Below are 24,403 nucleotides of genomic sequence, written 5' to 3'. Positions count from 1 at the left end.
ACTCCATATTAACACCCATGATAATGGAATGAGATGTTCGACGAGCACGTGTCCACATACTTTTGTAGTGTATATATACAGTGCATTCCGAAAGTATTCAGAATACAGTGCATTCCGAAAGTATTCAGACCCCTTGACTTTTTCCACATTTTATTACGTTACAGTCTTACTCTAAAATGTATACAATTATTATTATTATCTTTGCAAAAATGTCTAAAAACCTGTTTGTGCTTTGTCAATATGGGGTATTGTGTGTGGATTGATGAGGAAAATAAACAATTGAATCCATTTCAGAATAAGGCTGTAACGTTCCAAAATGTGGAAAGAGTCATGGGGTCTGAATACTTCCCGAATACACTGTATATAGTCACATGAAATGTGTTGTTTTACAAGGTCAGACATAGTAGTACAGCGCCCCTGGAGCAAATCGCTCAAGGGCACATTGACAGTTTTTCACCTTGTTGGCTCAGGTATTTCGAACCAGCAACCTTTCAGTTACTGGTCCAATGCTCTGTCTGTTTGGCTACCTGCAACCCCGTAAGTGTAGGTGTGGGCCGCCATGCATGTCAAACACATGCAGCTTGATGCCTTCCTTCCCTCCACACAGAAAGACACACCGCATCCCTCCCCTCCCTCTGAAGCAGCATGACAAACACTGTGTAATAGAACAGCCTAATCCATAGTCCTCCTCGCTAGATGCTATTTGTATTCTGACAGTGGCCCTCACAGCTCTGCTGATAAGAGACTGGCTGTCCTGGTTAGCTGCCTGCTCCCTGCCTCCCTGTCTGGCCCCAGAGCAGAGCAGCAGACATGGCTGTTCTGTTCCCAGGCTTCCACTACACTACCACAACACCACAGCAGCCTCACCCTGCCTCCCCCATTAAAAGTGGTAACCTTCCACAATCCATCTGCCAGAGGCCCGAGCACAAATTCTGAGCAAATTAGATGAGAAAATAACCCTTATTACCAGCAGCTAGCTGGAGCTGTCTGTACTGGGAGCCTGATCACCTGCCTCGTACACACACACTGCTTAACTCCCTCTTTCTCCCTTAATTTCTCTCATATGCACAAACATTCTTACCTTCCTTCTTCTCATGCACACAAATACACACGTACACTACTGTTCAAAAGTTTGGGGTCACTTAGAAATGTCCTTGTTTTGAAAGAAAAGCACATTTTTGTCCATTAAAATAACATCAATTTGATCAGAAATACAGTGCAGATATTGTTAATGTTGTAAATGACTATTGTAGCTGGAAACGGCAGATTTTTTATGGAATATCTACATAGGGGAACAGAGGCCCATTATCAGCAACCATCACTCCTGTGTTCCAATCGCACGTTGTGTTAGCTAATCCAAGTTTATCATTTTAATAGGCTAATTGATCATTAGAAAACCCTTTTGCAATTATGTTAGCACAGCTGAAAACTGTAGTGCTGATTAAAGAAGCAATAAAACTGGCTTTTAGACTAGTTGAGTATCTGGAAGATCAGCATTTGTGGGTTCAATTACAGGTTCAAAATGGTCAGAAACAAAGAACTTTCTTCTGAAACTCGTCAGTCTATTCTTGTTCTGAGAAATTAATGCTATTAAATGCAAGAAATTGCCAAGAAACTGAAGATCTCGTACAACGCTGTGTACTACTCCCTTCACAGAACAGAGCAAATTGGCTCTAACCAGAATAGAAGAGGAGTGGGAGGCCCCAGTGCACAACTGAGCAAGAGGACAAGTACATTAGAGTGTCTAGTTTGAGAAACAGACGCCTCACAAGTCCTCAACTGGCAGCTTCATTAAATAGTACCCGTTAAACACCAGTCTCAACATCAACAGTGAAGAGCCGACCCCGGGATGCTGGCCTTCTAGGCAGAAAAAGCCATATCTCAGACTGGCCAATAAATATAAAAGATTAAGATGGGCAAAAGAACACAGACACTGGACAAAGGAACTCTGCCTAGAAGGCCAGCATCCCGGAGTCGCCTCTTCACTGTTGACATTGAGACTGGTGTTTTGCGGGTACTACTTAATGAAGCTGCCAGTTGAGGACTTGTGAGGCATCTGTTTCTCAAACTAGACACTCTAATGTACTTGTCCTCTTGCTCAGTTGTGCACCGGGGCCTCCCACTCCTCTTTCTATTCTGGTTAGTGCCAGTTTGCGATGTTCTGTGAAGGTAGTAGTACAGATCTTCAGTTTCTTGGCAATTTCTTGCATGGAATAGCCTTTATTTCTCAGAACAAGAATAGACTGACGAGTTTCAGAAGAAGGTTATTTGTTTCTGACCATTTTGAGCCTGATATCGAACCCACAAATGCTGATGCTCCAGATACTCAACTAGTCTAAAGAAGGCCAGTTTTATTGCTTCTTTAATCAGCACCACAGTTTTCAGATGTGCTAACATAACTGCAAAACAGGTTTCTAATGGTCAATTAGACTTTAAAAATGATAAACTTGGATTAGCTAACACAACGTGCGATTGGAACACAGGAGTGATGGTTGCTGATTATGGGCCTCTGTACGCCTATGTAGATATTCCATAAAAAATCTGCCGTATCCAACACTAACAATGTCTACACTGTATTTCTGATCAATTTGATGTTATTTTAATGGACAAACAATGTGCTTTTCTTTCAAAAACAAGGACATTTCTAAGTGATCCCAAACTTTTGAACGGTAGTTTACATCCACACCAGCATTCATGCACAGTTGTACACAACAGGCACCTACAGTAAATAGGCTATGAATGCATATACATATCAAGCCTTTTGTGTTACACATTATAGCATTGAACAGTTGGGATATTGAGAACTATTCATCCTAGCAACAGACTTCTGTTCACTTTGATTTAACTTCTTCGGGATCGGTGTCCCTTCCACAGGATGGTTGAGCTAACGTAGGCTAATGCGATTAGCATGAGGCTGTAAGTAACAAGAACATTTCCCAGGACATAGACATATCTGATTTTAGCAGAAAGCTTAAATTCTTGTTAATCTAACTGCACTGTCCAATTTACACTAGCTGTTACAGTGAATGAATACCATGCTATTGTTTGAGGAGAGTGCACAATTTTGAACATGAAAAGTTATTAATAAACAAATTAGGCACATTTGGGCAGTCTTGATACAACATTTTGAACAGATATGCAATGGTTCATTGGATCAGTCTAACACTTTGCACATACCCTGCTGCCATCTAGTGGCCAAAATCTAAATTGCACCTGTGCTGGAATAACACATTGTGGCCTTTCTTGCATTTCAAAGATGATGGTACAAAAAAATACAAATGAACGGTTGGATTTTTTTTGTATTATCTTTTACCAGATCTACTGTGTTATATTCTCCGACATTCCTTTCAAATTTCCACAAACTTCAAGGTGTTTCCTTTCAAATGGTACCATGAATATGCATATCTTTGCTTCAGGGCCTGAGCTACAGGCAGTTAGATTTGGGTATGTCATTTTAGGCTAAAATTTAAAAAAAGGGGCGGATCCTTAAGAGGTTTAACCTTCTTGATTCCAATGTTTACTGTACATCTTTCACTGCATGGATACTGATTACATTATGTGTGCAGTCCAACTACACTGTATGACATTGCCACAATGGAACTCGGGTAGAACATTGGTGTCAACCACAGCAGCGCCCCTGATTTCCATAAAGTCATCCTGGTTTGGGGTTTAAACTGGGATCAAGTAATCCAACAGAGCAGCACACCAGTCAGTCTCATCACTCCTACTGCACCTCAAGAACCCAACCGTGGATTGGCTAATCCAAGATGATGCCTCTAATCCAAGGAGTAATGCACAACATCTGGAACTGGCCATCTAAAATGCATATTGTATCCTGAAAACTATTTTGATTGATACAGTAAACAAGTGTAAAATATAATATACACTGTATATAGGTCACTATCCTGTATTAAGAATATACACATCAACAAAAATTGATTATGCTTTAAATACTTTGTATAGATTACAGGGCATTCGGAAAGTATTCAGACCCCTTGGCTTTTTCCACATTTGGTTACGTTACAGCCTTATTAAAAAAATGATTAAATCGTTTTTTCTCTCATCAATCTACACACAATACCCCATAATGACAAAGCAAAAACAGGCTTTTATACATTTTTGCAAATTTATTACAAATAAAAAAGCTGAAATATCACATTTACATACGTTTTCAGACCCTTTACTCAGTACTTTGTTGAAGCACATTTGGCAGCGATTACAGCATTTAGTCTTCTTGGGTATGATACTAAAAGCTTGGCACACTATTGCTTAAATACAGCATAGTGCTATGTCTGCTTTTTCTGCTCTCTTCTATGCATTAACACCTTTGCTACAACATAAATGAATCAATCCAGTAGTCTGTTTCTGCAGGTGTCAACTCTGTCCTTTTCAGAGTGCATAATGGAACAAATCATCAATTATCAACAAAAACCTCCAGCCAGCACAGAGCCTCTAATTTAGACCGCTCTCTCCCTTGGTGTCCACTACGAGGTGTGATGTCAACGGCGAATGTTCTTTTTTTCTTTTTTCCAAACTGCAGGAGACCTTCTCAAAGAGCATAGCAACAGACCCGTCTTCCCTGTAAAAATAGGATGGGCTTGTGTGAAGCAGTCTCAATGCTTAGGGTACAACACACACTTCACTTCATTGATTATGCACCCTAGCTGTTGAGAGCACAGCTTTACAAGCAATTTCTTCTTGTCTCCTTCTTCTCTTTTCCTTTTTTCATCCTTCTTTCAGATTTGGAGCCATTTACCTCGCACTGGCATAAATATTTCAACCCTCCAGGATGCTGAAATTCCCTTTTTTTATATACATTACTATTGTATCACATTGGTACTGAAATGTTAATGTTATTTGTGCCTGACAGACAGAAACAGGCCAAAGACAGGGATGACAGCCATGCTTGCATATTGGACTAGCTTTCAGCATCTGTCCCTTACACCCAAGCACACAGTGCACACACTGGGCTTGGAATACAGGCGCCAGGGCATAAGAGTCTGAGCAAACAAACACAGGAGAAAAGGGGAGAAACCGACAGATGTATTGAGAGCTGTTCAATGAGAGGTCATACAGACACATATACAAAGCCATGTGTTGTTGTAAAACCGTCTGAAGGGGGCCACTTAAAATAAAATAAAAACACAAGACCATATGTGTCATTCATAACACAATTTAAATAGAAATGTATTGCCCAAAAACTGCTGCTCAGAATCTAGATTTAAAGAAAGCTTTAATGTGTTTTATTTTATATATCTGAAATGTTTGGTTTATTTTCAGCCTTGTCACCAACTTTCCTATAATTGTCTTAAAACAGCATGTGCTCATTAATGTTTCCTTTCACTTATATTTCAATGTCATTTTAAAGAACTTAGATTATGGGTTAGCCTGGTTTATGCAAAGGACCCTGCACACACATGCTTATCACTTTCATTTCTTTGTCCTCCCAATGATATTCATGCAAAATCCCAAAGTGCCATATCTTTGCTCACAGCTGTGCAAGTGTAACTAAAGGATTATGCAAGCAGCTTCCACAAGCAAATAGATTTCTCCCACTTCAGAAGAACTGCTAGTTATGCAGCCTATATCTGTACACCAGGCATTCACAATAGTTGTTTCAAACGATCACTTTTACTTGTTTTAATAGTGAATTTCAGAGGGAAAGTGGGAGAGAGAGAAAGAGATGGGGGCAATAGAGTCAGGAAGAGGGGGAAGAGAATAAAATGGTAAACACACACTGAGTGTGCAAAACATTAGGAACTACACTGCTCAAAAAAATAAAGGGAACACTTAAACAACACAATGTAACTCCAAGTCAATCACACTTCTGTGAAATCAAACTGTCCACTTAGGAAGCAACAGTGATTGACAATAAATTTCACCTGCTGTTGTGCAAATGGAATAGACAACAAGTGGAAATTATAGGCAATTAGCAAGACCCCCAATAAAGGAGTGGTTCTGCAGGTGGGGACCACAGACCACTTCTCAGTTCCTATGCTTCCTGGCTGATGTTTTGGTCACTTTTGAATGCAGGCGGTGCTTTCACTCTAGTGGTAGCATGAGACGGAGTCTACAACCCACACAAGTGGCTCAGGTAGTGCAGCTCATCCAGGATGGCACATCAATGCTAGCTGTGGCAAGAAGGTTTGCTGTGTCTGTCAGCGTAGTGTCCAGAGCATGGAGGCGCTACCAGGAGACAGGCCAGTACATCAGGAGACGTGGAGGAGGCCGTAGGAGGGCAACAACCCAGCAGCAGGACCGCTACCTCCGCCTTTGTGCAAGGAGGAGCAGGAGGAGCACTGCCAGAGCCCTGCAAAATGACCTCCAGCAGGCCACAAATGTGCATGTGTCTGCTCAAACGGTCAGAAACAGACTCCATGAGGGCGGTATGAGGGCCCGACGTCCACAGGTGGGGGTTGTGCTTACAGCCCAACACCGTGCAGGACGTTTGGCATTTGCCAGAGAACACCAAGATTGGCAAATTCGCCACTGGCGCCCTGTGCTCTTCACAGATGAAAACAGGTTCACACTGAGCACATGTGACAGACGTGACAGAGTCTGGAGACGCCGTGGAGAACGTTCTGCTGCCTGCAACATCCTCCAGCATGACCGGTTTGGCGGTGGGTCAGTCATGGTGTGGGGTGGCATTTCTTTGGGGGGCCGCACAGCCCTCCATGTGTTCGCCAGAGGTAGCCTGACTGCCATTAGGTACCGAGATGAGATCCTCAGACCCCTTGTGAGACCATATGCTGGTGCGGTTGGCCCTGGGTTCCTCCTAATGCAAGACAATGCTAGACCTCATGTGGCTGGAGTGTGTCAGCAGTTCCTGCAAGAGGAAGGCATTGATGCTATGGACTGGCCCGCCCGTTCCCCAGACCTGAATCCAATTGAGCACATCTGGGACATCATGTCTCGCTCCATCTACCAACGCCACATTGCACCACAGACTGTCCAGGAGTTGGCGGATGCTTTCGTCCAGGTCTGGGAGGAGATCCCTCAGGAGACCATCCGCCACCTCATCAGGAGCATGCCCCATGCGTTGTAGGGAGGTCATACAGGCACGTGGAGGCCACACACACTACTGAGCCTCATTTTGACTTGTTTTAAGGACATTACATCAAAGTTGGATCAGCCTGTAGTGTGGTTTTCCACTTTAATTTTGACTGTGACTCCAAATCCAGACCTCCATGGGTTGATAAATTGGATTTCCATTGATTATTTTTGTGTGATTTTGTTGTCAGCACATTCAACGATGTAAAGAAAAAAGTATTTAATAAGATTATTTATTTCATTCAGATCTAGGATGTGTTGTTTAAGTGTTCCCTTTATTTTTTTGAGCAGTATATTTCCATGACAGATTGACTAGGTGAAAGCTATGATCCCTTATTGATGTCAATCAGTATAGATGAAGGTTAAAGAAGAAATTTTAAAACTTGAGACAATTCAGACATGGAATGTGTATGTATGCCATTCAGAGGGTGAATGGGCAAGACAAAAGATTTAACTGCCTTTGAACGGGGTATGGTAGTAGGTGCCAGGCGCACCGGTTTGTGTGTCAAGAACTGCAACGCTGCTTGGTTTTTCACGCTCAACAGTTTCCCATGTTTATCAAGAATGGTCCACCACCCAAAGGACTTCCAGCCAACTTGACACAACTGTAGGAAGCATTGGGGTCAACATGGGCCAGCATCCCTGTGGAACGCTTTCAACACCTTGTAGAGTCCATTTCCCGAAGAATTGAGGATGTTCTGAGGGCAAAAGGGGGTGCAAGTCAATATTAGGAAGGTGTTCCTAATATTTTGAACACTCAGTGTATATAAACTCAGCAAAAAAAGAAACGTCCCTTTTTCAGGACCCTGTCTTTCAAACATAATTAGTAAAAATTGAAATAACTCCTCAGATCTTCATTGTAAAGGGTTTAAACACCATGCTTGCTCAATTAACCATAAACAATTAATGAACATAAACCTGTGGAACGGACATTAAGACACTAACAGCTTACAGACGGTAGGCAATTAAGGTCACAGTTATGAAAACTTAGGACACAAAAGATGCCGTTCTACTGACTCTGAAAAACACCAAAAGAAAGATGCCCAGGGTCCCTGCTCATCTGCGTGAATGTGCCTTAGGCATGCTGTAAGGAGGCATGAGGACTGCAGATGTGGCCAGGGCAATAAATTGCAATGTCCGTACAGTGAGATGCCTAAGACAGCGCTACAGGGAGACAGGACAGACAGCTGATCGTCCTCGCAGTGGCAGACCACGTGTAACAACAGCTGCACAGGATCGGTAGATCCGAACATCACACCTGCGGGACAGGTACAGGATGGCAATAACAACTGCCCGAGTTACACCAGGAACGCACAATCCCTCCATCAGTGCTCAGACTGTCCGCAATAGGCTGAGAGAGGCTGGACTGAGGGCTTGTAGGACTGATGTAAGGCAGGTCCACACCAGACTTTGCCGGCAACAATGTTGCCTATGGGCACAAACCCACCGTAACTGGACCAGACAGGACTGGCAAAAAGTGCTCTTCACTGATGAGTCACGGTTTTGTCTCACCAGGGGTGATGGTCGGATTTGCATTTATCGTCGAAGGAATGAGTGTTACACCGGGGCCTGTACTCTGGAGCGGGATCGATTTGGAGGTGGAGGGTCTGTCATGGTCTGGGGCGGTGTGTCACAGCATCATCGGATTGAGCTTGTTGTCATTGCAGGCAACCTCAATGCTGCGCGTAACAGGGAAGACATCCTCCTCCCTCATGTGGTACCCTTCCTGCTGTTCATCCTGACATGACCCTCCAGCATGACAATGCCACCAGCCATACTGCTTGTTCTGTGCGGGATTTCCTGCAAGACAAGAATGTCAGTGTTCTGCCATGGCCAGTGAAGAGCCCGGATCTCAATCCCAATGAGCACGTCTTTGACCTGTTGGATCGGAGGGTGAGGGCTAGGGCCATTCCCCCCAGAAATGTCCGGGAACTTGCAGGTGCCTTGGTGGAAGAGTGGGGTAACAACTCACAGAAAGAACTGGCAAATCTGGTGCAGTCCATGAGGAGGAGATGCACTGCAGTACTTAATGCAGCTGGTGGCCACACCAGATACTGACTGTTACTGTTGATAGTGGCCCCCACTTTGTTCAGGGATAAAGTATTCCATTTCTTTTAGTCACATGTCTGTGGAACATGTTCAGTTGATGTCTCAGTTGTTGAATCTTGTTATGTTTATACAAATATTTCAACATGTTAAGTTTGCTGAAAATAAATGCAGTTGACAGTGAGAGGACATTTATTTTTTTGCTGAGTTTATATTTGTCCACTATTATTGAAAAAAAAAGTTTTTACATAAAATGTCCTGAATTGCTTAATGACAAATGAAATACATTTAAGAATAATAACAGGCTTTTTATATTATTAGTAGTATTTTTTTTTTACAAATAATAATCAAAAAGCCTGCCCCCAACAATAAAAAAAACATGAGTAATCAAAGAATATTAGGCAAGTCTTTCTCTCAATGTTTAAAGGTGCATTTGTCAAAATATGATTTTGGCCATGGGGACTTTGATTGATGGTGTGCAGGTAAACACCAGGTGTCCAGTTAAGACGAGACCCATGCTTTTCTACAGGTAAACACCAGGTGTCCAGCTAAGACTAGACCCATGCTTTTCTACAGGTAAACACCAGGTGTCCAGTTAAGACTAGACCCATGCTTTTCTACAGGTAAACACCAGGTGTCCAGCTAAGACTAGACCCATGCTTTTCTACAGGTAAACACCAGGTGTCCAGTTAAGACTAGACCCATGCTTTTCTACAGGTAAACACCAGGTGTCCAGTTAAGACTAGACCCATGCTTTTCTACAGGTAAACACCAGGTGTCCAGTTAAGACTAGACCCATGCTTTTCTACAGGTAAACACCAGGTGTCCAGTTAAGACTAGACCCATGCTTTTCTACAGGTAAACACCAGGTGTCCAGTTAAGACTAGACCCATGCTTTTCTACAGGTAAACACCAGGTGTCCAGTTAAGACTAGACCCATGCTTTTCTACAGTACAGAATGTCTTTATCAAAACAGCAAAGGGCTAGGGGAGTAACATATGATCACTGTACCATAACGTACGTGGATACGTCAGTCAATATCCCTCTAGTTTGGACTATTCATTTGTATTGATCTGTAAGAGAAAGTTGGGATATGTCCAACACAGTAACAGGACAATATCTGACTTGAAATATTGAGGAAACAGGTGACCCCAGAGTCCCCTTTGATACAAAGTCGAAAAGCTGAGAAGCCTCCCAGGCCTTTTTGCTGAGTGAGCATGCTCACAGCCCAGCGACGCAGCCCCAATTTCAGCTAATTATTCCTGTAGGAAAACGAGAGCTCTCTCTCCCTTCTCATTTGGGTAGGAAATATAAAGCCTGCGTGAGGTAAAGACAGTATGGGAGAGGCTTGGTAATGGCAGTTTCTGTACATCCCTACAAGCAGCTACTTACATTATAAATGCAACAGTCCTTTGCAGTAGGCAAAAATGTATATTCAAATAGAAAATGGGAGAAGTGAAGGCATTACTTTATTGCTAGCAATGGCACACATAGTACACAATCTTTGTACGATTGTGGTTAGAGACTGCTAGATGCTAAACAGGCAGGTTCATAAAGCTACAATTGTAGACTCCAGGAGGAATATATCCTTGAGAATGTTTTTTTATTTGATCGGTAGATGAACCATTTGAGAGAGCTGGAGAATTTGGCTTTGAGAAACAGACAACAATTACACTTGCCCTAGGAGGCCAGGGGAACATGACCAGGTTTCCATGGTAACTCAAGTACAGCAGAAAGTACCAGGAAAATCAATTCAGATTGAGCTTTTTTTCTATATATTATTTCTACTAAGGCTACAAAGCATGTTTTTGCTCTAAAACCCAATTTAACTATTTTTCTACCAACATACTTAACTACAATGATTGAGGCACTGAACATTTCTCAAACAGCATTAAAAAAACAGCACCTCAAATATGTTTAAGCACACTAGCTATATCACACAAGCAATGTACCATGAAAATTCAATTTGAATGCAGTGCTTTAAAATACATGGATATGTGCTGGTACAGGCAGAGGAAATCATCCTCTTTCTCAACCGCAGTAACATCTCTCCTTCTCTCCCTTGCTCCCCCCCCCCCCCCCCCCCCCCTCCTCCTTGCTCCATCAGAGGGGCAGCAGCAGCTGTAGGCAGGTGATAAGACTGTGCAGCAGCAGGAGCTGCTCTGAGTGGCTGGCTGAACACCTACGCGGATGTGAAGATTGCAGGCTGCGTCTGTCAAAAGGTCAGTCTCCACGGCCGCCACCTTGTGACGTCACAGTCAACAACACTATGAAAGGCTCCATAATACCAAAGGAAGACAGGGACAGATAATTGCTTCCCCTTTCACTACGGTTTGCACAAAATGGAAAATGGCAAGAGTGCACCTACCAACCCCAAGGCAGACGTCTGTGCATCCCTACTTTACCAGCCTCACTTTTGTTTTTTCACGTAAGCTGAATCAGGTTTGTTACATTAGTGCAGGGCTGGAACAAAAGCCTGCACATCCAGTTAGCTATACAGGAGAGTTGGCCACCCCTTTTCTAGACCATAAGCATCTTTGTGACAGCCAGGAGAGAGCCACACCTCCACCCTGCTGCCACCAGAAGCATTCAAAATGCCAAATCCCTAAACCATATCACCATTCTAACACTAATCGCTATACTCTCCTGATGAGGAAGCGTATGTCCATCCGTCCTGGATAGATGGCTGGATGAATGAATGGATGAATGGGTGGATGGATGGATGGATGTGTGGATGGGTGGGTGGATGGATGTGTGGATGGGTGGGTGGGTGGGTGGGTGGGTCGGTGGGTGGGTGGATGGATGTATGGATGTGTGGATGGGTGGGTGGGTGGGTGGATAGCAATGCACACAAACCCACTACACACCGCAGTTCTGATTCTCACACTCAGGGGAGACATACTGTGGTGTAGGCTGAAAGGGGAAGGAGAGGTCAAAGACATGCCACTGGGGCACTTTGTCCATGTTCCTAGGGTTAGTGCTACGGAGGAAGGGAGAGGGGGAAATGACAAGAAGGAGTTTGCCATATTGGGCAGTAGAAAAGGGGCCAATGAAGGCTGATGTTTTATCCATCAAGACAGAGATGGAGGGTCACCTTAAAATAATAATACTGGCAGGCAGCAGTGGACGAGGAGCACTGCTACATTGTAGACACACTGTATAGTAACACTAATAACCGATTTGTATCTAATATTCTAAAAATGCATGATTCAAGCTCAGCTTTGAGTGAACGCAATTGTAAAAAGATCTAGATATCCACCAACAACACCCAAACTGCAATGCCATTTGTTGTCTGAGATGAGATCTTTGTTGCACAAGAAGCATTGACACTCCACTTGATTAATTTACTTCAGTGTCTTTAATGTCTTGAGCGTTTCCAATCAGCGCTAAGACCCCCAGTATGGGCAGAATGGCTCACAGATTTAGTGTGGAAGTTAAAGGGACTAAATGCGATTTACTGTATTTTCTAGATTGACCACCCTGAGAGGAAGATGCATTCATCTCAGATTGGAAGGATGAAGGAGAGAGAATAAAATCCCTTTGGTCAGTCAGTGGGTGCTTTGTCTTTAAGTGCTTTTTTTCAAGGCTTTTAAGATGGGATCAGAGGCTGTTGCATTCTAGGAGGTTGATTGAACATCAATTGGCCTCTCTTCTCTGTGTTTATCCAGTGTTCTCCAGACCATATAGGAAGCGCCCGCCACAACCCTCGCCACCAACACACCCGGACCAGGGGACGCCTGCCCCACTGCACTATGGGTAAACACAACCCCAAATCTAGGAGTGGTTCATAAACTGAAATTAATTGGTTGTTCCGCCCGTAATTATTTCACGCCGCGCTTATTACTAATCTGTTTCTTGGCCTGCTGCCATGGTGTAGGCTGGCCTGGGTCCAGTCCACCTGTACAGCAGTGTAATCCATAAGCACTGGAAATGCCCATTCCCATTCCGACGACTGATGCCAAACTGCAACATACCATAAACCCATCACTGCTTATTAAAGATTAAACCACGCTTAGTACACATCGCTCCACAGATCGCCACCTAATCATTTTCATCCTAAGCAGCCTAATGGCTGCCATATTGCTTTTACTTATCAGTAAACTGTGATTAAGAACGCCTGCTCAGAGCTATAACGGTGATCAACAGTTGTTGTTTTCTATAGCTCTGATAGGCTGGGTGGCAGGCATCCACTGTATCAGCAGGAAATCTGGTGTTCGGCCTCCTCAATGGAAAATTGCTATAATACTGAAGTAATACTGCAGTAATGAATCAGCAGGAAATCTGGTGCTCGGCCTTGCTATACAATAGTAATACTGCAGTAATACTCTGACTACTTACTGTATACGGTGCACCTCATACAATGTGAAAATACTCACATCGTACAATGTGAAAATACACAAACAATTCTATCACTCCCTCCATGGTTGGGGTCATACACACAATACCCCATAATGGGAAAGCAAAAACAGTTTATTAGAAATGTTTGCACATTTATAAAAATAAAAAACCCGGGTATATCACATTTACATAAGTATTCAGACCAATTACTTAGTACTTTGTTGAAGGACTTTTGGCAGCAATTACAGCCTCGAGTCGTCTTGGGTATGACACTACAAGCTTGGCACAACTGTATTTGGGGAGTTTCTCCCATTCTTCTCTGCAGAAACTCTCAAGCTCTGTCAGGTCCCGAAGCCACTCCTGCATCGTCTTGGATGTGTGCTTAGGGTCGTTGTCCTGTTGGAAGATGAACCTTTGCCCCAGTCTGAGGTCCTGAGCGCTCTGGAGCTGGTCTTCATCAAGGATCTCTCTGTACTTTGCTCTGTTCATCTTTCCCTCAATCCGGACTAGTCTCCCAGTCCCTGTCGCTGAAAAACATCCCCAAAGTATGATGCTGCCACCACCATGCTTCACCGTAGGGATGGTGCCAGGTTTCCTCCAGACGTGACGCTTGGCATTCAGGCCAAAGAGTTCAATCTTGGTTTCATCAGACCAGAAAATCTTGTTCCTCGTGGTCTGAGAGTCCTTTAGGTGCCTTTTGGCAAACTCCAAGTGGGCTGTCATGTGCCTTTTACTGAAGAGTGTCTCCGTCTGGTCACTGTAACATAAAGGCCTGATTGGTGGAGTGCTGCAGAGATGGTTGTCCTTCTGGAAGGTTCTCCCATCTCCACAGAGGAACTCTGAGGCTCAGTCAAAATGACCATCGGGTTCTTGGTCACCTCCATGACCAACGCCCTTCTCCCCAGATTGCTCAGTTTGGCCGGGCGGCCAACTCTAGGAAGAGTCTTGGTGGTTCCAAACTTATTTTAATTAAGAATGATGGAGACCACTGTGTTCTTGGGGACCTTCAATGATGCAGACATTTTTTGGCACCCTTCCACACAAACCTGTCTTGGAGCTCTACAGATAATTCCTTTGACTGCATGGCTTGGTTTTTGCTCTGACATGCACTGTCAACTGTGGGACCTTATATAGACAGGTGTGTGCCTTTCCAAATCATGTCCATGTATGTCCATATAACAAATATAGCACTGTGTGATGTACATTTAGATCAACAACCAACCCCAGACCATCTCCTCTGCTTACTCCACTCACATATAAAAGGGTCCATTATCCCCTCACCCCAATTCCCCGAACTCCCCTTCACACAGCATTCATGCTGCAAATGCACAAATGCATCCTTCAGCTCATGTTCCCATAATTCTCTCTGGCAGCCGTGTGATTAATGCACACAAGTATTGATATTTCTGAATTGTATCGTTCTCAACACACGCACACACTCACAGACGTGCATACACACACTCCCAATACCCCATCTCCCCAAGCTTTCCAGCAGCTGTGCATGAGTAGACTATGAACTGGGATCTAGTGAAAGATGAGGGTCAGCATTTCAGTTGCTGCTGCTCTGGGTGGAGTAGGAGTAAAATGATGTGCTGTGTTGTTTCATAAGGCTTTACTGCAGGGTGGGAGGAATAGCACACGCAGGCACCACGCACGCAGGCACCACGCACGCAGGCACCACGCACGCAGGCACCACGCACGCAGGCATACATGTACAAACACACTAGCCCAGGGCTGCCTCGCAATCGTTCTGTGGTTAGATAGAGATCATGCTTTCCCTCCTGAGAGAGAGAGAGAGAGAGAGAGAGAGCGTGAGAGAGAGACATAACAATGTGGCCTATGCAATGCAGTGTGGACGCCTTTGTTTACCAAGGAAAGCTTCGGCCTCGCCCACTCTCCTCTCCATCTTCTTCTTCCCCCTCGGCAGACCAAGCGAACCAGTGATAGCTTATTTCTGCCCTCTTTTCAAGGTTGGCCTGACTTTGGGTTGGATCCGAGTTGATTTAACTGTCCTGTCTCTGCCTGCCTGTAGGTGCCCTCTGTCAATCCCAGTGAAAAATGGGGAGGCGTCATGAAGCTGACTAGATTAATCCCTGCTGTGTGATGATGGCTTCCTTCCTTCCCTACTCTAGTTTATGTAAGGGCATCCCAGACATTATGGAGAATGGCTGGTTAAGACACTGATGCTATTAGCAGGCAAACTCCTTGATAAGCTTTGATTAGCACTGCTCAAGTACCTTGAATGAGGGTGAGTGGCGTCAAGAGCAGTGTGAGAGATTGCCGAGGCATTTAAACAGTTAGTGTAAAGTACACAGTTGTGAAGCAGCCCACATAAATGTGACGGAAAAATGTATCCAGGGGCTCTGGTAATGCTCCGAGCATTGGACGGCTACATTTGCATGAACCAAATAGAAAACAGTGTTTTGCAGCCAGCAGGAAATTGACTTGGGCCTTCTGCCAAGTGTTATGCAACGGAGGAAGGCAGGCTGGCAGTCAAGGAAGAAGACTCACTGATCATCCAGGATAGAGACTTTAAGACTGCATCAGTAAATCAAATCAAATCAAATCAAATGTATTTATATAGCCCTTCTTACATCAGCTGATATCTCAAAGTGCTGTACAGAAACCCAGCCTAAAACCCCAAACAGCAAGCAATGCAGGTGTAGAAGCACGGTGGCTAGGAAAAACTCCCTAGAAAGGCCAAAACCTAGGAAGAAACCTAGAGAGGAACCAGGCTATGAGGGGTGGCCAGTCCTCTTCTGGCTGTGCCGGGTGGAGATTATAACAGCACATGGCCTAGATGTTCAAATGTTCATAAATGACCAGCATTGTCAAATAATAATAATCATAGTAGTTGTCGAGGGTGCAACAAGTCAGTAACACAAGAGTAAGTGTCAGTTGGCTGTTTCAAATCCGATCTTTGAGAGTATCTCTACCGCTCCTGCTGTCTCTAGAGAGTTGAAAACAGCAGGTCTGGGACAGGTAGCACGTCCGGTGAATAGGTCAGGGTTCCAGCAGGTCTGGGACAACAGGTCTGGGACAGGTAGCACGTCCGGTGAACAGGTCAGGGTTCCATAGCTGCAGGCAGAACAGTTGGAACTGGAGCAGCAGCACGGCCAGGTGAACTGGGGACAGCAAGGAGTCATCAAGCCAGGTAGTCCTGACTTGTAGAATCGTAAGGCCCCTTTCTCTGACCACCACGACCCCTGAGCCCTTATAGAAGGTCAAATCCAGAAGATTATACAGTATAAACAGTACCAGTCAAATGTTTGGACACATCTACTCATTCAAGGATTTTTCTTTATTTTTACTATTTTCTACATTGTAGAATAATAGCGAAGACATCAAAACTATGAAATAACATATATGGAATCATGTAGTAACCCAAAAAAAAGCGTTTAACAAATGAAAACATATTTTAGATTCTTCAAATAGCCACCCTTTTCCTTGATGACAGCTTTGCACATTCTTGGCATTCTCTCAAATAGCTTCACCTGGAATGCTTTTCCAACAGTCTTGAAGGAGTTCCCATATATGTTGAGCACTTGTTGGCTGCTTTTCCTTCACTCTGCAGTCCAACTCATCCCAAACCATCTCAATTGGATTGAGGTCAGGTGAAAGTTGAGGCCAGGTCATCTGATGCAGCACTCCATCACTCTCCTTCTTGGTCAAATAGCCCTTACACAGCCTGGAGGTGTGTTGGGTCATTGTCCTGTTGAAAAACAAATTATAGTCCCACTAAGCGCAAACCAGTTGGGATGGCATGTCGCTGCAGAATGCTGTGGTAGCCATGCTGGTTAAGTGTGCCTTGAATTCTAAATAAATCACTGTCAGTGTCACCAGTAAAGCACACCCACACCATCACACCTCCTCCTCCATGCTTCACAGTGGGAACCACGGAGATCATCCGTTCACCTACTCTGCGTCTCACAAAGACACGGCGTATCAGACCAAAGGACAGATTTCCACCGGTCTAATGTCCATTGCTCATGTTTCTTGTCCCAACCAAGTCTCTTCTTCTTATTGTGTCCTTTAGTAGTGGTTTCTTTGCAGCAATGCATTCCAGGTGACTACCTCATGAAGCTGGTTGAGACAATGCCAAGAGTGTGCAAAGGATGGCTACTTTGAAGAATCTCTTGTATTACACTTTTTTGGTTACTACATGATTCCATTTGTGTTATTTAATAGTTTTGATGTCTTCACTATTATTCTACAATGCAGAAAATAGTAAAAATAAAGAAAACCCCTTGAATGAGCAGGTGTGTCCAAACTTTTGACTGGTACTATATATGACTGCATTTAATACCATTATGGTATTGTACCAAAACTGGGAACTAGGAAAGATGCTCAGTATGCAATGCATTCACCAATAATAACAAATATCTTTCAACAACATTCCTTATAAGTGAGCAAGGGAAAGAAGTGATGAGAGAGAGAAAGAGAGAGGAGCGAGAGAAAGAGAGAGGAGAGAGCATGAGAGAGAAAGAGAGAGGAGAGAGAAGGAGAGGGAGAAGCTTACAGTCATCCCTCTCCTCCAGCATTGCAGTAAGCCTGTGCCTTAATGCTTGAGAAAAGCTTCCCTTGCACCATCTCCAGCTTAATCTTCAGCTTGAAAAGATGAAAGGCACGTGTGTTTGTTCTAATGAGAAAGCACTATCTCCAGGCACCAGAGGACCAGTCTCTACTTTTCCTCCCAGCAGCAGTAGACAGACACTGGCCGTCTCGCCCATACACAGGCCTTGTACCTGTCTGTCTGTCTGTCTTTCTGTCTGTCTGGGGCAATGTGATGCAGCAGCACCATCGCAACATCCTGCCACTTAAATGAACATTTAAATATTTTCAAATGTTTGCAAATGCCAGCAAACAACATGTGTAAGATACTGTATACACAGTAAGCTGCTTGCTCAAGAGAAAGTCCCACCTCACATGGATGAATACAAGTTTCCTAGTAGGTGCAGAGTGTAGCATCATTGGAGGAGACTGAAACCCAGAGGACCAATGCAGGGCCATGCAGGGCCGTGGTCTGAATGAGACGGGTTCACTGTGCAGCAAACCCCACCTCTGCCTCATCCAGCAAAACAAAGAGGAAGAGTGTGAGAGAGAAGAGAGGAAGAAGTTGTTATTGTATAACCATAGGACCCATAATTTCATTGTAAATCACTCCATCCAAGGGGAATACACACCTGTATGACAACATGTTGTATGCATCCCTTAGAGAGCTAGTTTTGATCTGCCTTTTTCCATCAAGGCCCCCTCATTAAATTGGATCACATGTGAAAGGTGAGAGACAAAGGCAAAGCAGATGCGGAAGACAAAAAGATGTCCAGCCCATCCTGTATTCAACAGCCCCACCACTTGATACATAAAAAAGCTGGAGATGCATTAGGCGTCCCATATAAAAGGCAGCCGCGCTGCAAGCTCCACTCCTCTGCTTTGTTCTCTTTCATCTCCCTATTAGCTCTGTCAATTGTTTATCAAAAGCCGAGAGGAGCCAGGCGGCTGCTGTGAATTTGAAAAGCCGCACGGCGAGGTACATTTTAAAATGCATGACAGGTTAATGGTAAGTTAGTGGCAACATTAGGGCTTGTGAGTTGCGGTGCTCATTCAGATTGAAAACAGGGCCACTTCAAATGACTACTAAGCAGTCCTTATTTTAAGAGGTCATTCATATTGTAATTAACTTTTCAATCACAGTTGATTAATTAAGACCGGCCCTAGTCTGTAATTATACATATTCTTTCCCCTGACATGAATCAATGGAAATGTACAGGTTTCAGATGAGACGCAATGCAAACCAGTCCCTTGTACATATTAAAATATGATTTATAGGGTAACACCTTATGCTAAGGTGTCTACTTTAAAGGGGTTATATGATACAAGAACCTATCAAATACATACATATTTGACTGAACAACCACAAAGAAATGATTGTATAGTGAAAAAAATGGCCAAATCTATAATAATACTAATTATTTGGTAGCTAATACTGATATTTGTAACCATGACATTAAAACCAACATGTATAATAACATCAGAGGCCCTGGTTGAGGTGGATCTGTTGTGTGTGGAATGGGTTTTAGTCTTTCAATTCCAATAGAAAGTCTGACTGCGGATGTGTGCTTGATGTAACTGTTCCCAACCGAAACCTTAGATTAATAATTTAGCACAGCGGTTGGATAGCTTTATTTGGTGTCCACCGAGACAAAGTCTTCTTTCATGAAAAATTTAGAGTGCAGGGTTGGCAACCCTCAGAGAAGAATAGGTTGGGTCAATCTTCTATGTTTCAGGCCTGGTTGATAACCTCATGCTAACACATTTACAAACACACACACACACACAACCTGGGATCAAACCCCTGGTAAAGAAATAAAACACACACACCTTTAAATGCACTTTGTAAACATACGCAGTAAACATACGCTCTCCATAACTGTAAGGTTATTTGCTCATGTATCAGAACATCATCAAATATTTAGCGAGGAAAGAGCACTGATCCTGACCGTGATGCTGATGCTTCTGACAAGCCTCCTGTGGCTTGATAGTTATTGGAATAAACAGGAAACAATCCCATCTAGGTTGTTTTTAATGCATGTAAAAGCACTCCTAAGAACTGGGTGATGATAAAACATCACTGCTCCTATGCGTTATTCACCTTTAGAACACCCTGGCTGTTTTGTAGTAAAAAATAAAGGTTCCATAGGACTACAATACTGCATGACCTAAACTCACTTAAAAACCCACTAGCTATTATAACCCTGCCCTGTGTTATACAGTTAAGCACATAATTAAAACGAGAAAAGTCCAAATTCCGCTTTCCATACTACTCTACTTTTCAAGGCCATGAATGTTACACAGTAAAAAGTGATGACTTCTAGGTTTCACAGATGCTAGCATCTTTTTCAGTCTCGTCTGAATCTGCAAAACTCATGTGCAGTCATTATAGACCATATCATATCTCCTTACAGCAGCAGAAACAGTAAAGCCCTCGACTAGCAACCAGTACACACAGACATGGATCACAGAAGGGATCTTTGTGCTTGAGCAGACACATTTAAAATGTCATGAAAACATGTCCCACAATATAAAGCAAAATTGCCCAGAGGTTGGTTAACAGTCTAACAGGAGAGTTGTCGTTTAATGTACAATATCAACCTGTTTATTTTTTTATTTTTTTATTTCACCTTTATTTAACCAGGTAGGCCAGTTGAGAACAAGTTCTCATTTCCAACTGCCACCTGGCCAAGATAAAGCAAAGCAGTGCAACACAAACAACAACACAGAGTTACACATGGAATAAACAAAAAATACAGTCAATAATACAGTAGAACAAAAGAAAACAAAAAGTCTATATACAGTGAGTGCAAATGAGGTAAGTTAAGACAATAAATAGGCCATGGTGGCGAAGTAATTACAATATAGCAATTAAACACTGGAATGGTAGATGTGCAGAAGATGAATGTGCAAGTAGAGATACTGGGGTGCAAAGGAGCCAGATAAATAAATAAATACAGTATGGGGATGAGGTAGGTAGATACATGGGCTGTTTACAGATGGGCTATGTACAGGTGCAGTGATCTGTGAGCTGCTCTGACAGCTGGTGCTTAAAGCTAGTGAGGGAGATATGAGTCTCCAGCTTCAGAGATTTTTGCAGTTCGTTCCAGTCATTGGCCGCAGAGAACTGGAAGGAAAGACGACCAAAGGAGGAATTGGCTTTGGGGGTGACCAGTGAGATATACCGGCTGGAGCGCGTGCTACGAGTGGGTGCTGCTATGGTGACCAGTGAGCTGAGATAAGGCGGGGCTTTACCTAGCAGAGACTTGTAGATAACCTGTAGCCAGTGGGTTTGGCAACGAGTATGAAGCGAGGGCCAACCAACGAGAGCGTGCAGGTCGCAATGGTGGGTAGTGTATGGGGCTTTGGTGACAAAACGGATGGCACTGTGATAGACTGCATCCATTTTGTTGAGTAGAGTGCTGGAGGCTATTTTATAGATGACCGAAGTCGAGGATCGGTAGGATGTTCAGTTTTACGAGGGTATGTTTGGCAGCATGACTGAAGGACGCTTTGTTGCGATATAGGAAGCCGATTCTAGATTTAATTTTGGATTGGAGATGCTTAATGAGTCTGGAAGGAGAGTTTACAGTCTAACCAGACACCCAGGTATTTGTAGATGTCCACGTATTCTAAGTCAGAGCCGTCCAGAGTAGTGATGCTGGACAGGCGGGCAGGTGCGGGCAGCGATCGATTGAATAGCATGCATTTAGTTTTACTTGCATTTAAGAGCAGTTGGAGGCCACGGAAGGAGAGTTGTATGGTATTGAAGCTCGTCTGGAGGTTAGTTAACACAGTGTCCAAAGAGGGGCCAGAAGTATACAGAATGGTGTCGTCTGCGTAGAGGTGGATCAGAGAATCACCAGCAGCAAGAGCAACATCATTGATGTATACAGAGAAGAGAGTCGGTCCGAGAATTGAACTCTGTGGCACACCCATAGAGACTGCCAGAGGTCTGGACAACAGGCCCTCTGATTTGACACACTGAATTCTATCAGAGAGGTAGTTGGTAAACCAGGCGAGGCAATCATTTGAGAAACCAAGGCTGTCGAGTCTGCCAATAAGAATGTGGTGATTGACAGAGTCGAAAGCCTTGGCCAGGTCAATGAATACGGCTGCACAGTAATGTCTCTTATCGATGGTTATGATGTCGTTTAAGACCTTGAGCGTGGCTGAGGTGCACCCATGACCAGCTCTGAAACCAGATTCCATAGCGGAGAAGGTACGGTGGGTTTCAAAATGGTCAGTAATCTGTTTGTTAACTTGGCTTTCCGAAGACCTTAGAAAGACAGGGTAGGATAGACATAGGTCTGTAGCAGTTTGGGTCTAGAGTGTCACCCCCTTTGAAGAGGGGGATGACCGTGGCAGCTTTCCAGTCTTTGGGAATCTCAGACAATACGAAAGAGAGGTTGAATAGGGGTTGCAACAATTTCGACAGATCATTTTAGAAATAGAGGGTCCAGATTGTCTAGCCCGGCTGATTTGTATTGGTCCAGATTTTGCATCTCTTTCAGAACATCAGCTATCTGGATTTGGGTGAAGGAGAAATGGTGGGGGCTTTGGCAGGTTGCTGTGGAGGGTGCCGGGCAGTTGACCGGGGTAGGGGTAGCCAGGTGGAAAGCATGGCCAGCCGTAGAGAAATGCTTATTGAAATTCTCAATTATAGTGGATTTATCGGTGGTAACAGTGTTTCCTAGCCTCAGAGGAGTGGGCAGCTGGGAGGAGGTGCTCTTATTCTCCATGGACTTTACAGTGTCCCAGAACATTTTTGAGTTACTACTACAGGATGCAAATTTCTGTTTGAAAAAGCTAGCCTTAGCTTTTCTAACTGCCTGTGTATATTTGTTCCTAACTTCCCTGAAAGGTGGATATCACGGGGGCTATTCGATCCTAATGCAGAACGCCACAGGATGTTTTTGTGCTGGTCAAGGTCAAACAGGTCTGGAGTGAACCAAGGACTATATCTATTCCTAGTTCTAAATGTTTTAAGTGGGGCATGCTTATTTAAGATGGTGAGGAAGGCACTTTTAAAAAATAGCCAGACATCATCTACTGATGGGATGAGGTCAATGTGCAATGAATGGTTCCAATCGAGGGGGGTGAAATCAATATGACAGACAGACATTAGCCTGACTATTACTGTAGGTAGACAGGATTCCATGGAGCTACAGTAAAGGCTGACTGAGACCACAAGCAGGTAAGTCACAGAGAGACAGAGAACAGTGGCCCAAGCATACAGAGCAGAGCAGGGAAGGCTTCCCATTCAGAAACTTTGGGATCCATAGCACTGTCTGTGTAAACAAACCTTATTTTGTTAGCTACACCTACGAATCATTCCATTGAACGTGTAATCCAATAGCTGATTTGAAGATTCCAAGCAAGGAATTGAACAAAATTCTGACCAAGATATACGAATGTTGTCTTACCTGAGGATAGTGAGACTGTGTCTTTCTCCCACGATACGACAGTGACGTAAGCCTCCACGGAGGCAGGGATAATGCACTTGAAGACCGCTACATTGCCTCTCATGGCTTTCTGGTCCTCCACCCGGACCGTGTAGGGTTCCCGAAATACTGAGGATAGCAAGAGGGGTGGCATTTGGCAAAGGCAAATTAATACATACAAGAAGAAATTAAGGAATGACAACAACAACAGCTACTATTTAAAATAAATACTTACCGGCCTTAATGTGGACATCTTGGCTTCTTATTTTCCCTGAAGGATTTTCAGCTGTGCAGTAGTAGGTATTGTCATGGATCAGCTTACTAAAGCTGGAGGGGAGGAAGTTAAAGATCTGGAGAGTGCCATTGGGGTGCACGTGGCGGATCCCGGGCACATCGTAGATCTCCTCTCCGGTGGCCAGGTACCAGCGCAGCGAGGCGGGGGGCACCCCTGCAGCGGGACAGGGCACCAGGGTCCCTGTGGTGCTGGCAAACACTACCTCTTGCAGAGATGCATTGACAAAATATAAGCTGGAACGTAGATCTTCACTAAAAACTGCAAGAGAGGAGAACAAAAAGTACAAAAACATTAGATGACAAGACAACTGACTTGAATGGGTATACTACCGGAGTAGGATCTTAATTTGATCACTTTTTTGCTGCTGATAATTTTCCTGCTGAGAAAATACAGATGAGCTTCATGATTTACATAAATTCACTGAAAACCGTGTGTACTAACCTTGGGATCCATAGCACACGGTTATATTAACAGTATTACAATTGTCACATAGCCTAATTTTGGTCAGCTAATAGCCTAACCATTGATCAAGCAATATTATGGACTAATCTTTCAAATCCTGTTGCTGCAGGATTATTTTGCTGCAACAATACTGGTCAAATTAAGAGCCATATGTATGTTTACTTCTAAATACATCAAGACAGTAGTTATTTACTTGGCCATGATGAAACAAATGAAT

The 24,403-nt window shown here is 43.7% G+C and overlaps 1 protein-coding gene across 1 annotated transcript in view; it reads right to left on the bottom strand.

The window, feature by feature from the left end:
- The window catches only part of LOC106612992 (cell adhesion molecule DSCAM), a 171,420-nt gene that overhangs the window by 127,274 nt on the left and 19,743 nt on the right, over positions 1–24,403 (bottom strand). Inside the window, exons 2-3 of the mRNA XM_014214775.3 lie at positions 23,665–23,982; positions 23,412–23,558 (exon numbers count right to left, since the gene is read on the bottom strand). Coding sequence (XP_014070250.2) covers positions 23,412–23,558; positions 23,665–23,982 — 465 coding nt within the window. The remainder of the gene's footprint in view (positions 1–23,411; positions 23,559–23,664; positions 23,983–24,403) is intronic.

Source organism: Salmo salar, chromosome 09 (assembly GCF_965601325.2).
Source record: "Salmo salar chromosome 09, fSalSal1, whole genome shotgun sequence".
Classification (NCBI taxonomy): domain Eukaryota; kingdom Metazoa; phylum Chordata; class Actinopteri; order Salmoniformes; family Salmonidae; genus Salmo; species Salmo salar.
The sequence above is the reverse complement of the archived record's forward strand: the minus strand, read 5'-3'. Positions and strand labels throughout refer to the sequence as shown.